The sequence below is a fragment of the Salmo salar genome, chromosome 06, assembly GCF_965601325.2.
Source record: "Salmo salar chromosome 06, fSalSal1, whole genome shotgun sequence".
NCBI lineage: Eukaryota > Metazoa > Chordata > Actinopteri > Salmoniformes > Salmonidae > Salmo > Salmo salar.
Window position 1 is genome coordinate 45555001 of NC_138296.1, and position 15253 is coordinate 45570253.

Here is a 15253-nt window from a genome sequence, read left to right on the forward strand (position 1 = left end):
TGGCTGACACTTGGGAGTGGCTCGGAGAATACTAGCCTGCCTGTCTGCCTGTCTCTGGCAATCTGTTCCTCATGCTGTGGCCTGGCTGGCTGCCTGTTCATCACCAGTCAGTCAAGCACTCCTGCGGTCTGCTGTGGTGAGGCACCTGTCACAGCGTCAGAGGTTGCCCTCTGCTGGTGGAATAGAGAGACGCCAGAGCTGTGCGTTCCCCTGCCCTCCACTCCGCCCCGAACCCCCTGCCCTCCTAGCTTAGACCTAGATTCAATCAGATCAAGCGTTAACCAGCGATAGCCAACACCCACGTACTGATGTACACTGACGTAGCATACACCCCCACCCCCCCACGAGCCCCGCCCACCCCACAAAAAACCACAATATACACGAACACGATTTTTGTTGTTGTTGTTATTACACTTGAAAAATCTAACATTTTATCTCAGTCTCATGGTAAAATGTGTAGAATAGTAGGACATTTGCTCAGGGATTCTTGCCGGACATGTCTCTCATGTCCGGCAGGGAAACTTTATAGTTTAAAACAATTATTTTGTTGCGTTATTTGAGCTTAAAATGTACATATGTTTAGAATTTTCAAACTACCTTCAATAATATTCATTTCCATGTCGGCTCTATGCCTGTAAATGCAAAGGATCCCAATTTCAAACTCTCAAAAAAGTGTTTAAAAAATAAAATACAAATGGCAATAATGGATATTAATAGAAAAATGATTTCTTGTGACTTTAAAGAATATTTTTTCTCAACTGTGATTCCAAAAAGATTTGAGATTTGGTCAACAGCGTTAGATTTGTTAAAAATCAGGAATGAGCAGCATCAGCTAGAAGTTAATCAAAGAGATTTTAGAATAAACCTGTGTGGCCTTGAAATGTCCGTTTTATTTCCCTATTATTGTGCACTGGAAGTCCTTGTTCGCTGCCCCTCCCTCCTCACGCCCGCCCCATCTAGTCACTTCCTCCCCTCTAACCCCATATCATCCCCTTGTTTGATGTCCTGTTCCGGGTATAGAGAGAGACAGAGAGCAGGATAGAGGAAAGTTTTTTATTATTTTTTTTCCTGCCCCAGCCTCTCTCCCACGTCAGTTGGGGCATTGAATGACTGACGGCTGCATACCAAGCCTCCTTCTGGGGCTCGTTGCGTTGCGTTCACGGTCCTGTTTCTGTCCTGCCAGTGCTAAATATAATTCCCCAGTTTGCAAATGTAGCACAAGTCCTGCAACCTGACCCCCCCCCCACCAGTCCCAGCTTCCTCACTCCCCTCTCCCTTTCTCATACACAAGGTTCAGGTTCTTGGAGGTGGGGGTGTGTGTTAGGAGGGTTAGGAGAGCACTCTCCTATTTTTCACACATACAGTACTCTCTCTCTGGCTCTCTCTCTTTCAGACACACACACACACACAAACATACTTTTGGACTTACACACTTGCCGGCACGGTCTCGCTCTCTCTCGCACACACACACACACACACACACACACACACACACACTGCTGGTCGTTGGTGTGGACTGTGGCTTTGCCCCTCTTGTTTGCCGTGGTGTGGCGAACGCGGTATGGAACAGACTGACAGGTATCGCAGGCCCGGCATGGTAAGACAGATCTAGCTAAACGCTTTACACTTTTGGCGAGTCTGTATTTGGCACCCGGTCCGGGAAGGGCGCCTTGCCGTACTGTAGGAGTGTGTGTGTTGGAGTATGTCTGTGAGACTATGTGGGCGAGTGTGTCAGAGAGGATTGACATTTAGGTTGGTGGACAGGACACATTAACTTAGAAAAAAGTTTTTGATGCGCCATTACCTGGTGTCTCTCATTCTCTCTCTCGTGCTTTATTTGATCCTCTTCTTTCGCCTGCGTTGTGTGATTCCATTTTGGGCTGGGCCACAGCTGCAGGAAAGGCGCTGGGTTTTTAATTAGACTTCCAGTCCCCCTGGTAGACTGCCTGCCTGCTGAGGGACCCGCCAGCCTCACTGTCCCAGACCCTAGCCCCTACAGCCATTTTATGAGGCCCACTCTATTGTGAAACATGTGATCTGCATCTTTGGGGATCCAGGCTGGTCCCAGAGATGCAGATCACATAGTCCGTAACATCAGTGTTTCCTAACAAGAGAATGACATGGTTTTGACCTCCACAAATTTCAGACAGAGTGCTATATTTATGTAGCTGATTTCTTGATAGGTGGACATCTAGGAGGGTATTTTCTGACATTTTAGTGCTTTATTAATGTTACTCTTCCTATGCGTATTGTCATTGTTTTAGTTGTTGTTTTGGTTTTCAAAGTGCCTTTTTAAATGCTGTATGTCCCAACAGTATAATTAGCTGTACTAGGCAAGTCTATCTGCCATTAGCTTATTCGTTTTCAAAAGTTATTGTTGATATTACTTAATTAGTGCCCACTTTGAGCTGAATCACACCTCTGTGTATTTTCGGTGAGGTCTGCACAGGACTCACGTTTTCTGTTGTCGTCTCTCTCAGCACTGCAGGGCCTTTTTTCTAGATAGCAGTCCACGAAGACACGGTGGTCCGTCGTCCAGCCCATTGTCATGCCAACGGCACACATCGTGTGCCAAGGCATATGGCCATTTAGACATTGGGATGCGCCACTGGCCATCGCAGACATTTCCTAACGCTCCTCTCTTTAGTACACTGTTAGCTACCAACCTGGCTTCCTGCTTCTCAATACCTGTTGCTTTTTAATCCTCTGGAAGAGTGTTGCTTGTGGATCTCCAGTTCCACCGCTGACTACTGTTTATGCCAGTGCTGCAGGTGTGGGACGTGAAAGCCCTGTGGAATAGGGATTGAGCCTGGGCATGATCATGGATTCTGTCCGTCGCCCTCTCTGCTGTCTGTCTGAGTGTGTGTTTGCCCTGTCTCTGACTGTGATTACAGCTGGGTAGACTGTTTGCTCCGATCACACAGAGGGCAGGAGGGAGGACAGGAGGGAGGGCAGGAGGGAGGGCAGGAGGAGATAGGCAGAAATACAGTCTAGGGGAGTAGCGAGAGAGTGGGATCTTGTCAGGATTAGAATGTCATAATTAATCATACGAGTGGTTTGGTACATTATTGTATTTCACTTCGGTATCTTTTCTTGCTATCTTTTCGATCTTATTTCACTCTGTCCCACACACCGCCTTCTCACTTTGAATCTTAGTTTGCTTTTATCCGTAGATCTTTATATCATCATCAAGGCAAAAGGCATATGACTTCACAGCACGTGTTATACTTCCTCCGACAGTCACAAAGGAGGACACTAGATAGATGCTTATACTATTCATCCACACATACTGGATACAGTGAGCTCCGAAAGTATTGGGACAGTTGTTTTGACTCTGTACTCCAGCACTTTGGATTTGATATGATACAATGAGGTTAAAGTGCTGACTGTCAGCTTTAATTTGACTTGTATTTTCATCAATATCGTCGGGTGAACCGTTGAGATATTACAGCACTTTTTGTACATAGTCCCCCCCCCCCATTTCAGGAGACCAAAAGTATTGGAACAAATTAATTTATGTGTATTAAAGTAGTCAAGTTTAGTATTTGGTCCCATATTCCTAGCATGAAATGATTACATCAAGCTTGTGACTCTACAAATTTGTTAGATGCATTTCCTGTTTGTTTTGGTTGTGTTTCAGATTACTTTGTGCCCGATAGAAACGAATGGTAAATAAAGTATTGTCACTTTTATTGTAAATAAGAATAGAATATGTTTCGAAACACTTCTACATTAATGTGGATGCTACCATGATTACGGATAATCCTGAATTAATCGTAAATATTTTGGAGTGAGAAAGTTACAGACTCGCAAATATCATGCATCTGTAAATTAAACTGCAGCCTGTAGACGCAATGTACAGATCTTCAGTCCATAACAGTATTGTACCATTCTCCCTCCTCCATCGTGCCATCATGTACTGGAACAGTTAGTAAGGCCTTCATTGCATCAGAAGAGGCAACATCATTAACATAATTTATCCCCTCAAGGCAACGCTTTTCACCCCTCATTGTTCAACGCTCTTATCTTTCACACTCCCACTCGTTCCTTTTTCTTCTCCCTCTTTCTCTCTCTCTCCCTTTCCTCACTCTGGTTCTCTCTCGCCCCCCCTTCTCTCCCCCAATTTGTTTGATATTAGAGCTAAGCAGGTGTGAATTCATATCAGTGGAAGCCACTTTGCAGATGAAGAGAGCAGGAGAAGAAAGGCAGTCAGGGCTGCTTGGTGAAAATTACAGCCTCTCACCTCTCATACCTCTATGTCTCAGTGTTTTCAGCTGACTAGCTCTGCCTACTAGCTCTGCCCAGCCCTGCCTACTAGCTCTGCCCAGCCCTGCCTACTAGCTCTGCCCAGCCCTGCCTACTAGCTCTGCCCAGCCCTGCCTACTAGCTCTGCCCAGCCCTGCCTACTAGCTCTGCCCAGCCCTACCTACTAACTCTGCCCAGCCCTGCCTACTTGCTCTGCCCAGCCCTGTCTACTAGCTCTGCCCAGCCCTACCTACTAGCTCTGCCCAGCCCAGCCCTACCTACTAGCTCTGCCCAGCCCTACCTACTAGCTCTGCCCAGCCCTACATACTAACTCTGCCCAGCCCTGCCTACTAGCTCTGCCCAGCCCTGCCTACTAGCTCTGCCCAGCTCTGCTTACTAGCTCTGCCCAGCTCGGCCCAGCCCTGCCTACTAACTCTGCCCAGCCCTACCTACTAGCTCTGCCCAGCCCTGCCTACTAGCTCTGCCCAGCCCTGCCTACTAGCTCTGCCCAGCCCTGCCTACTAGCTCTGCCCAGCCCTGCCTACTAGCTCTGCCCAGCCCTACCTACTAGCTCTGCCCAGCCCTACCTACTAGCTCTGCCCAGCCCTACCTACTAGCTCTGCCCAGCCCTACATACTAACTCTGCCCAGCCCTGCCTACTAGCTCTGCCCAGCCCTGCCTACTAGCTCTGCCCAGCTCTGCTTACTAGCTCTGCCCAGCTCGGCCCAGCCCTGCCTACTAACTCTGCCCAGCCCTACCTACTAGCTCTGCCCAGCCCTGCCTACTAACTCTGCCCAGCCCTACCTACTAGCTCTGCCCAGCCCTACCTAGTAGCTCTGCCCAGTCCTGCCTACTAGCTCTGCCCAGCCCTACCTACTAGCTCTGCCCAGCCCTGCCTACTAGCTCTGCTCAGCCCTACCTACTAACTCTGCCCAGCCCTGCCTACTAGCTCTGCCCAGCCCTGCCTACTAGCTCTGCCCAGCCCTGCCTACTAGCTCTGCCAAACCCTACCTACTAGCTCTGCCTAGCACTGCCTACTAACTCTGCCCAGCCCTGCCTACTAGCTCTGCCCAGCCCTACCTACTAGCTCTGCCCAGCCCTGCCTACTAGCTCTGCCCAGCCCTGCCTACTAGCTCTGCCCAGCCCTGCCTACTAACTCTGCCCAGCCCTGCCTACTAGCTCTGCCCAGCCCTACCTACTAACTCTGCCCAGCCCTACCTACTAGCTCTGCCCAGCTCTGCCCAGCCCTGCCTACTAGCTCTGCCCAGCTCTGCCCAGCCCTGCCTACTAACTCTGCCCAGCCCTACCTACTAGCTCTGCCCAGCCCTGCCTACTAACTCTGCCCAGCCCTGCCTACTAGCTCTGCCCAGCCCTACCTTCTAGCTCTGCCCAGCCCTACCTAGTAGCTCTGCCCAGCCCTGCCTACTAGCTCTGCCCAGCTCTGTCCAGCCCTGCCTGCTAACTCTGCCCAGCCCTACCTACTAGCTCTGCCCAGCCCTGCCTACTAACTCTGCCCAGCCCTACCTACTAGCTCTGCCCAGCCCTACCTAGTAGCTCTGCCCAGTCCTGCCTACTAGCTCTGCCCAGCGCTACCTACTAGCTCTGCCCAGCCCTGCCTACTAGCTCTGCCCAGCCCTACCTACTAACTCTGCCCAGCCCTGCCTACTAGCTCTGCCCAGCCCTGCCTACTAGCTCTGCCCAGCCCTGCCTACTAACTCTGCCCAGCCCTGCCTACTAGCTCTGCCCAGCCCTACCTACTAGCTCTGCCCAGCTCTGCCCAGCCCTGCCTACTAGCTCTGCCCAGCTCTGCTCAGCCCTGCCTACTAACTCTGCCCAGCCCTACCTACTAGCTCTGCCCAGCCCTGCCTACTAGCTCTGCCCAGCCCTACCTACTAACTCTACCCAGCCCTGCCTACTAGGTCTGCCCAGCCCTACCTACTAGCTCTGCCCAGCCCTACCTACTAGCTCTGCCCAGCCCAGCCCTACCTACTAGCTCTGCCCAGCCCTACCTACTAGCTCTGCCCAGCCCTACCTACTAACTCTGCCCAGCCCTGCCTACTAGCTCTGCCCAGCCCTGCCTACTAGCTCTGCCCAGCCCTGCCTACTAGCTCTGCCCAGCTCTGCCCAGCCCTGCCTACTAACTCTGCCCAGCCCTGCCTACTAGCTCTGCCCTGCTCTACCTACTAGCTCTGCCCAGCCCTACCTACTAGCTCTGCCCAGCTCTGCCCAGCCCTGCCTACTAGCTCTGCCCAGCTCTGCCCAGCCCTGCCTACTAACTCTGCCCAGCCCTACCTACTAGCTCTGCCCAGCCCTGCCTACTAACTCTGCCCAGCCCTGCCTACTAGCTCTGCCCAGCCCTACCTTCTAGCTCTGCCCAGCCCTACCTAGTAGCTCTGCCCAGCCCTGCCTACTAGCTCTGCCCAGCCCTACCTACTAGCTCTGCCTAGCACTGCCTACTAACTCTGCCCAGCCCTGCCTACTAGCTCTGCCCAGCCCTACCTACTAGCTCTGCCCAGCCCTGCCTACCAGCTCTGCCCAGCCCTACCTACTAACTCTGCCCAGCCCTGCCTACTAGCTCTGCCCAGCCCTGCCTACTAGCTCTGCCCAGCCCTGCCTACTAGCTCTGCCCAGCCTACCTACTAGCTCTGCCTAGCACTGCCTACTAACTCTGCCCAGCCCTGCCTACTAGCTCTGCCCAGCCCTACCTACTAGCTCTGCCCAGCCCTGCCTACTAGCTCTGCCCAGCCCTGCCTACTTGCTCTGCCCAGCCCTGCCTACTAACTCTGCCCAGCCCTGCCTACAAGCTCTGCCCAGCCCTACCTACTAGCTCTGCCCAGCCCTATCTACTAGCTCTGCCCAGCTCTGCCCAGCCCTGCCTACTAGCTCTGCCCAGCTCTGCCCAGCCCTGCCTACTAACTCTGCCCAGCCCTACCTACTACCTCTGCCCAGCCCTACCTACAAGCTCTGCCCAGCCCTGCCTACTAGCTCTGCCCAGCCCTGCCTACTAGCTCTGCCCAGCCCTGCCTACTAGCTCTGCCCAGCTCTGCCCAGGCCTACCTACCAGCTCTGCCCAGCCCTACCTACTAGCTCTGCCCAGCCCTACATACTAGCTCTGCCCAGCCCTACATACTAGCTCTGCCCAGCTCTGCCCAGCCCTACCTACCAGCTCTGCCCAGCCCTACCTACCAGCTCTGCCCAGCCCTACCTACTAGCTCTGCCCAGCCCTACATACTAGCTCTGCCCAGCCCTGCCTACTAACTCTGCCCAGCCCTACCTACTAGCTCTGCCCAGCCCTACCTACTAGCTCTGCCCAGCCCTACCTACTAGCTCTGCCCAGCCCTGCCTACTAACTCTGCCCAGCCCTACCTACTAACTCTGCCCAGCCCTACCTACCAGCTCTGCCCAGCCCTACCTACTAGCTCTGCCCAGCCCTACCTACTAGCTCTGCCCAGCCCTACCTACTAACTCTGCCCAGCCCTATTTACTAACTCTGCCCAGCCCTACCTACCAGCTCTGCCCAGCCCTACCTACTAACTCTGCCCAGCCCTGCCTACTAACTCTGCCCAGCCCTCTCTACTAACTCTGCCCAGCCCTACCTACTAGCTCTGCCCAGCCCTACCTACTAGCTCTGCCCAGCCCTACCTACTAACTCTGCCCAGCCCTACCTACCAGCTCTGCCCAGCCCTACCTACTAGCTCTGCCCAGCCCTGCCTACTAGCTCTGCCGAGCCCTACCTACTAACTCTGCCCAGCCCTACCTACCACCTCTGCCCAGCCCTACCTACTAGCTCTGCCCAGCCCTGCCTACTAGCTCTGCCCAGCCCTGCCTACTAGCTCTGCCCAGCCCTACCTACTAGCTCTGCCCAGCCCTGCCTACTAGCTCTGCCCAGCCCTACCTACTAGCTCTGCCCAGCCCTACCTACTAGCTCTAACCAGCTCTGCCCAGCCCTGCCTACTAGCTCTGCCCAGCCCTACCTACTAACTCTACCCAGCCCTGCCTACTAGCTCTGCCCAGCCCTGTCTACTAGCTCTGTCCAGCCCTACCTACCAGCTCTGCCCAGCCCAGCCCTACCTACTAGCTCTGCCCAGCCCTACCTACTAGCTCTGCCCAGCCCTACCTACTAACTCTGCCCAGCCCTGCCTACTAGCTCTGCCCAGCCCTGCCTACTAGCTCTGCCCAGCCCTGCCTACTAACTCTGCCCAGCCCTGCCTACTAGCTCTGCCCTGCCCTACCTACTAGCTCTGCCCAGCCCTACCTACTAGCTCTGCCCAGCTCTGCCCAGCCCTGCCTACTAGCTCTGCCCAGCTCTGCCCAGCCCTGCCTACTAACTCTGCCCAGCCGTGCCTACTAACTCTGCCCAGCCCTACCTACTAGCTCTGCCCAGCCCTGCCTACTAACTCTGCCCAGCCCTGCCTACTAGCTCTGCCCAGCCCTACCTTCTAGCTCTGCCCAGCCCTACCTAGTAGCTCTATCCAGCCCTGCCTACTAGCTCTGCCCAGCTCTGTCCAGCCCTGCCTGCTAACTCTGCCCAGCCCTACCTACTAGCTCTGCCCAGCCCTGCCTACTAACTCTGCCCAGCCCTACCTACTAGCTCTGCCCAGCCCTACCTAGTAGCTCTGCCCAGTCCTGCCTACTAGCTCTGCCCAGCCCTACCTACTAGCTCTGCCCAGCCCTGCCTACTAGCTCTGCCCAGCCCTACCTACTAACTCTGCCCAGCCCTGCCTACTAGCTCTGCCCAGCCCTGCCTACTAGCTCTGCCCAGCCCTGCCTACTAACTCTGCCCAGCCCTGTCTACTAGCTCTGCCCAGCCCTACCTACTAGCTCTTTCCAGCCCTACCTACTAGCTCTGCCCAGCTCTGCCCAGCCCTGCCTACTAGCTCTGCCCAGCTCTGCTCAGCCCTGCCTACTAACTCTGCCCAGCCCTACCTACTAGCTCTGCCCAGCCCTGCCTACTAGCTCTGCCCAGCCCTACCTACTAACTCTACCCAGCCCTGCCTACTAGCTCTGCCCAGCCCTGCCTACTTGCTCTGCCCAGCCCTGCCTACTAACTCTGCCCAGCCCTGCCTACTAGCTCTGCCCAGCTGTGCCCAGCCCTGCCTACTAGCTCTGCCCAGCTCTGCCCAGCCCTGCCTACTAACTCTGCCCAGCCCTACCTACTACCTCTGCCCAGCCCTACCTACAAGCTCTGCCCAGCCCTGCCTACTAGCTCTGCCCAGCCCTGCCTACTAGCTCTGCCCAGCTCTGCCCAGCCCTACCTACCAGCTCTGCCCAGCCCTACCTACTAGCTCTGCCCAGCCCTACATACTAGCTCTGCCCAGCAATGCCTACTAACTCTGCCCAGCCCTACCTACTAACTCTGCCCAGCCCTACCTACTAGCTCTGCCCAGCCCTACCTACTAGCTCTGCCCAGCCCTACCTACTAGCTCTGCCCAGCCCTGCCTACTAACTCTGCCCAGCCCTACCTACTAACTCTGCCCAGCCCTACCTACCAGCTCTGCCCAGCCCTACCTACTAGCTCTGCCCAGCCCTACCTACTAGCTCTGCCCAGCCCTACCTACTAACTCTGCCCAGCCCTACTTACTAACTCTGCCCAGCCCTACCTACCAGCTCTGCCCAGCCCTGCCTACTAGCTCTGCCCAGCTCTGCTCAGCCCTGCCTACTAACTCTGCCCAGCCCTACCTACTAGCTCTGCCCAGCCCTGCCTACTAGCTCTGCCCAGCCCTACCTACTAACTCTACCCAGCCCTGCCTACTAGGTCTGCCCAGCCCTACCTACTAGCTCTGCCCAGCCCTACCTACTAGCTCTGCCCAGCCCAGCCCTACCTACTAGCTCTGCCCAGCCCTACCTACTAGCTCTGCCCAGCCCTACCTACTAACTCTGCCCAGCCCTGCCTACTAGCTCTGCCCAGCCCTGCCTACTAGCTCTGCCCAGCCCTGCCTACTAGCTCTGCCCAGCTCTGCCCAGCCCTGCCTACTAACTCTGCCCAGCCCTGCCTACTAGCTCTGCCCTGCTCTACCTACTAGCTCTGCCCAGCCCTACCTACTAGCTCTGCCCAGCTCTGCCCAGCCCTGCCTACTAGCTCTGCCCAGCTCTGCCCAGCCCTGCCTACTAACTCTGCCCAGCCCTACCTACTAGCTCTGCCCAGCCCTGCCTACTAACTCTGCCCAGCCCTGCCTACTAGCTCTGCCCAGCCCTACCTTCTAGCTCTGCCCAGCCCTACCTAGTAGCTCTGCCCAGCCCTGCCTACTAGCTCTGCCCAGCCCTACCTACTAGCTCTGCCTAGCACTGCCTACTAACTCTGCCCAGCCCTGCCTACTAGCTCTGCCCAGCCCTACCTACTAGCTCTGCCCAGCCCTGCCTACCAGCTCTGCCCAGCCCTACCTACTAACTCTGCCCAGCCCTGCCTACTAGCTCTGCCCAGCCCTGCCTACTAGCTCTGCCCAGCCCTGCCTACTAGCTCTGCCCAGCCTACCTACTAGCTCTGCCTAGCACTGCCTACTAACTCTGCCCAGCCCTGCCTACTAGCTCTGCCCAGCCCTACCTACTAGCTCTGCCCAGCCCTGCCTACTAGCTCTGCCCAGCCCTGCCTACTTGCTCTGCCCAGCCCTGCCTACTAACTCTGCCCAGCCCTGCCTACAAGCTCTGCCCAGCCCTACCTACTAGCTCTGCCCAGCCCTATCTACTAGCTCTGCCCAGCTCTGCCCAGCCCTGCCTACTAGCTCTGCCCAGCTCTGCCCAGCCCTGCCTACTAACTCTGCCCAGCCCTACCTACTACCTCTGCCCAGCCCTACCTACAAGCTCTGCCCAGCCCTGCCTACTAGCTCTGCCCAGCCCTGCCTACTAGCTCTGCCCAGCCCTGCCTACTAGCTCTGCCCAGCTCTGCCCAGGCCTACCTACCAGCTCTGCCCAGCCCTACCTACTAGCTCTGCCCAGCCCTACATACTAGCTCTGCCCAGCCCTACATACTAGCTCTGCCCAGCTCTGCCCAGCCCTACCTACCAGCTCTGCCCAGCCCTACCTACCAGCTCTGCCCAGCCCTACCTACTAGCTCTGCCCAGCCCTACATACTAGCTCTGCCCAGCCCTGCCTACTAACTCTGCCCAGCCCTACCTACTAGCTCTGCCCAGCCCTACCTACTAGCTCTGCCCAGCCCTACCTACTAGCTCTGCCCAGCCCTGCCTACTAACTCTGCCCAGCCCTACCTACTAACTCTGCCCAGCCCTACCTACCAGCTCTGCCCAGCCCTACCTACTAGCTCTGCCCAGCCCTACCTACTAGCTCTGCCCAGCCCTACCTACTAACTCTGCCCAGCCCTATTTACTAACTCTGCCCAGCCCTACCTACCAGCTCTGCCCAGCCCTACCTACTAACTCTGCCCAGCCCTGCCTACTAACTCTGCCCAGCCCTCTCTACTAACTCTGCCCAGCCCTACCTACTAGCTCTGCCCAGCCCTACCTACTAGCTCTGCCCAGCCCTACCTACTAACTCTGCCCAGCCCTACCTACCAGCTCTGCCCAGCCCTACCTACTAGCTCTGCCCAGCCCTGCCTACTAGCTCTGCCCAGCCCTACCTACTAACTCTGCCCAGCCCTACCTACCAGCTCTGCCCAGCCCTACCTACTAGCTCTGCCCAGCCCTGCCTACTAGCTCTGCCCAGCCCTGCCTACTAGCTCTGCCCAGCCCTACCTACTAGCTCTGCCCAGCCCTGCCTACTAGCTCTGCCCAGCCCTACCTACTAGCTCTGCCCAGCCCTACCTACTAGCTCTAACCAGCTCTGCCCAGCCCTGCCTACTAGCTCTGCCCAGCCCTACCTACTAACTCTACCCAGCCCTGCCTACTAGCTCTGCCCAGCCCTGTCTACTAGCTCTGTCCAGCCCTACCTACCAGCTCTGCCCAGCCCAGCCCTACCTACTAGCTCTGCCCAGCCCTACCTACTAGCTCTGCCCAGCCCTACCTACTAACTCTGCCCAGCCCTGCCTACTAGCTCTGCCCAGCCCTGCCTACTAGCTCTGCCCAGCCCTGCCTACTAACTCTGCCCAGCCCTGCCTACTAGCTCTGCCCTGCCCTACCTACTAGCTCTGCCCAGCCCTACCTACTAGCTCTGCCCAGCTCTGCCCAGCCCTGCCTACTAGCTCTGCCCAGCTCTGCCCAGCCCTGCCTACTAACTCTGCCCAGCCGTGCCTACTAACTCTGCCCAGCCCTACCTACTAGCTCTGCCCAGCCCTGCCTACTAACTCTGCCCAGCCCTGCCTACTAGCTCTGCCCAGCCCTACCTTCTAGCTCTGCCCAGCCCTACCTAGTAGCTCTATCCAGCCCTGCCTACTAGCTCTGCCCAGCTCTGTCCAGCCCTGCCTGCTAACTCTGCCCAGCCCTACCTACTAGCTCTGCCCAGCCCTGCCTACTAACTCTGCCCAGCCCTACCTACTAGCTCTGCCCAGCCCTACCTAGTAGCTCTGCCCAGTCCTGCCTACTAGCTCTGCCCAGCCCTACCTACTAGCTCTGCCCAGCCCTGCCTACTAGCTCTGCCCAGCCCTACCTACTAACTCTGCCCAGCCCTGCCTACTAGCTCTGCCCAGCCCTGCCTACTAGCTCTGCCCAGCCCTGCCTACTAACTCTGCCCAGCCCTGCCTACTAGCTCTGCCCAGCCCTACCTACTAGCTCTTTCCAGCCCTACCTACTAGCTCTGCCCAGCTCTGCCCAGCCCTGCCTACTAGCTCTGCCCAGCTCTGCTCAGCCCTGCCTACTAACTCTGCCCAGCCCTACCTACTAGCTCTGCCCAGCCCTGCCTACTAGCTCTGCCCAGCCCTACCTACTAACTCTACCCAGCCCTGCCTACTAGCTCTGCCCAGCCCTGCCTACTTGCTCTGCCCAGCCCTGCCTACTAACTCTGCCCAGCCCTGCCTACTAGCTCTGCCCAGCTGTGCCCAGCCCTGCCTACTAGCTCTGCCCAGCTCTGCCCAGCCCTGCCTACTAACTCTGCCCAGCCCTACCTACTACCTCTGCCCAGCCCTACCTACAAGCTCTGCCCAGCCCTGCCTACTAGCTCTGCCCATTCCTGCCTACTAGCTCTGCCCAGCTCTGCCCAGCCCTACCTACCAGCTCTGCCCAGCCCTACCTACTAGCTCTGCCCAGCCCTACATACTAGCTCTGCCCAGCAATGCCTACTAACTCTGCCCAGCCCTACCTACTAACTCTGCCCAGCCCTACCTACTAGCTCTGCCCAGCCCTACCTACTAGCTCTGCCCAGCCCTACCTACTAGCTCTGCCCAGCCCTGCCTACTAACTCTGCCCAGCCCTACCTACTAACTCTGCCCAGCCCTACCTACCAGCTCTGCCCAGCCCTACCTACTAGCTCTGCCCAGCCCTACCTACTAGCTCTGCCCAGCCCTACCTACTAACTCTGCCCAGCCCTACTTACTAACTCTGCCCAGCCCTACCTACCAGCCCTGCCCAGCCCTACCTACTAACTCTGCCCAGCCCTGCCTACTAACTCTGCCCAGCCCTGCCTACTAACTCTGCCCAGCCCTACCTACTAGCTCTGCCCAGCCCTACCTACTAGCTCTGCCCAGCCCTACCTACTAACTCTGCCCAGCCCTACCTACCAGCTCTGCCCAGCCCTACCTACTAGCTCTGCCCAGCCCTGCCTACTAGCTCTGCCCAGCCCTACCTACTAACTCTGCCCAGCCCTGCCTACTAGCTCTGCCCAGCCCTACCTACTAGCTCTGCCTAGCACTGCCTACTAACTCTGCCCAGCCCTGCCTACTAGCTCTGCCTAGCACTGCCTACTAACTCTGCCCAGCCCTGTCTACTAGCTCTGCCCAGCCCTACCTACTAACTCTGCCCAGCCCTGCCTACTGGCTCTGCCCAGCCCTGTCTACTAGCTCTGCCCAGCCCTACCTACTAGCTCTGCCCAGCCCAGCCCTACCTACTAGCTCTGCCCAGCCCTACCTACTAACTCTGCCCAGCCCTGCCTACTAGCTCTGCACAGCCCTGCCTACTAGCTCTGCCCAGCCCTGCCTACTAGCTCTGCCCAGCTCTGCCCAGCCCTGCCTACTAGCTCTGCCCAGCGCTGCCTACTAGCTCTGCCCAGCCCTACCTACTAGCTCTGCCCAGCCCTACCTACTAGCTCTAACCAGCTCTGCCCAGCCCTGCCTACTAACTCTGCCCAGCCCTACCTACTAGCTCTGCCCAGCCCTGCCTACTAACTCTGCCCAGCCCTGCCTACTAGCTCTGCCCAGCCCTACCTACTAGCTCTGCCTAGCACTGCCTACTAACTCTGCCCAGCCCTGCCTACTAGCTCTGCCCAGCTCTGCCCAGCCCTGCCTACTAACTCTGCCCAGCCCTGCCTACTAGCTCTGCCCAGCCCTGCCTACTAGCTCTGCCCAGCCCTGTCTACTAGCTCTGCCCAGCCCTGCCTACTAACTCTGCCCAGCCCTGCCTACTAGCTCTGCCCAGCCCTGCCTACTAGCTCTGCCCAGCCCTGCCTACTAACTCTGCCCAGCCCTGCCTACTAGCTCTGCCCAGCCCTGCCTACTAACTCTGCCCAGCTCTGCTCAGCCCTGCCTACTAACTCTGCCCAGCCCTGCCCACTAGCTCTACCCACTAGCTCTGCCCATTAGCTCTGCCCACTAGCTCTGCCCAGCCTTACCTACTAACTCTGCCCAGCTCTGCCCAGCCCTGCCTACTAGCTCTGCCCACTAGCTCTGCCCACTAGCTCTGCCCACTAGCTCTGCCCAGACCTGCCTACTAGCTCTGCCCAGCCCTGCCTACTAGCTCTGCCCAGCCCTACCAACTAGCTCTGCCCAGCTCTGCCCAGCTCTACCCAACCCTGCCTACTAACTCTGTCCAGCTCTGCCCACTAGCTCTGCCCACTAGCTCTGCCCAGCCCTACCTACTAACTCTGCCCAGCTCTGCCCTGCCTACTAACTCTGCCCAGCCCTGCCTACTAACTATGCCCAGCCCTGCCTACAGAGCTCTGCCCACTAGCTCTGCCCACTACCTCTGCCCAT

At 57.0% G+C, this 15253-nt stretch overlaps 1 protein-coding gene across 3 annotated transcripts in view; it reads left to right on the top strand.

The window, feature by feature from the left end:
• The window catches only part of LOC106607253 (voltage-dependent L-type calcium channel subunit beta-1), a 43103-nt gene that overhangs the window by 6332 nt on the left and 21518 nt on the right, over positions 1-15253 (top strand). Inside the window, exon 1 of one of the 3 annotated variants that reach the window (XM_082976637.1) lies at positions 1304-1597. The exons of the other annotated variants lie outside the window; for them this stretch is intronic. Coding sequence (XP_082832763.1) covers positions 1562-1597 — 36 coding nt within the window. The 5' untranslated portion in view covers positions 1304-1561. Of the gene's footprint in view, positions 1-1303; positions 1598-15253 lie in introns of those variants that run through there. 3 annotated transcript variants of the gene reach the window in all.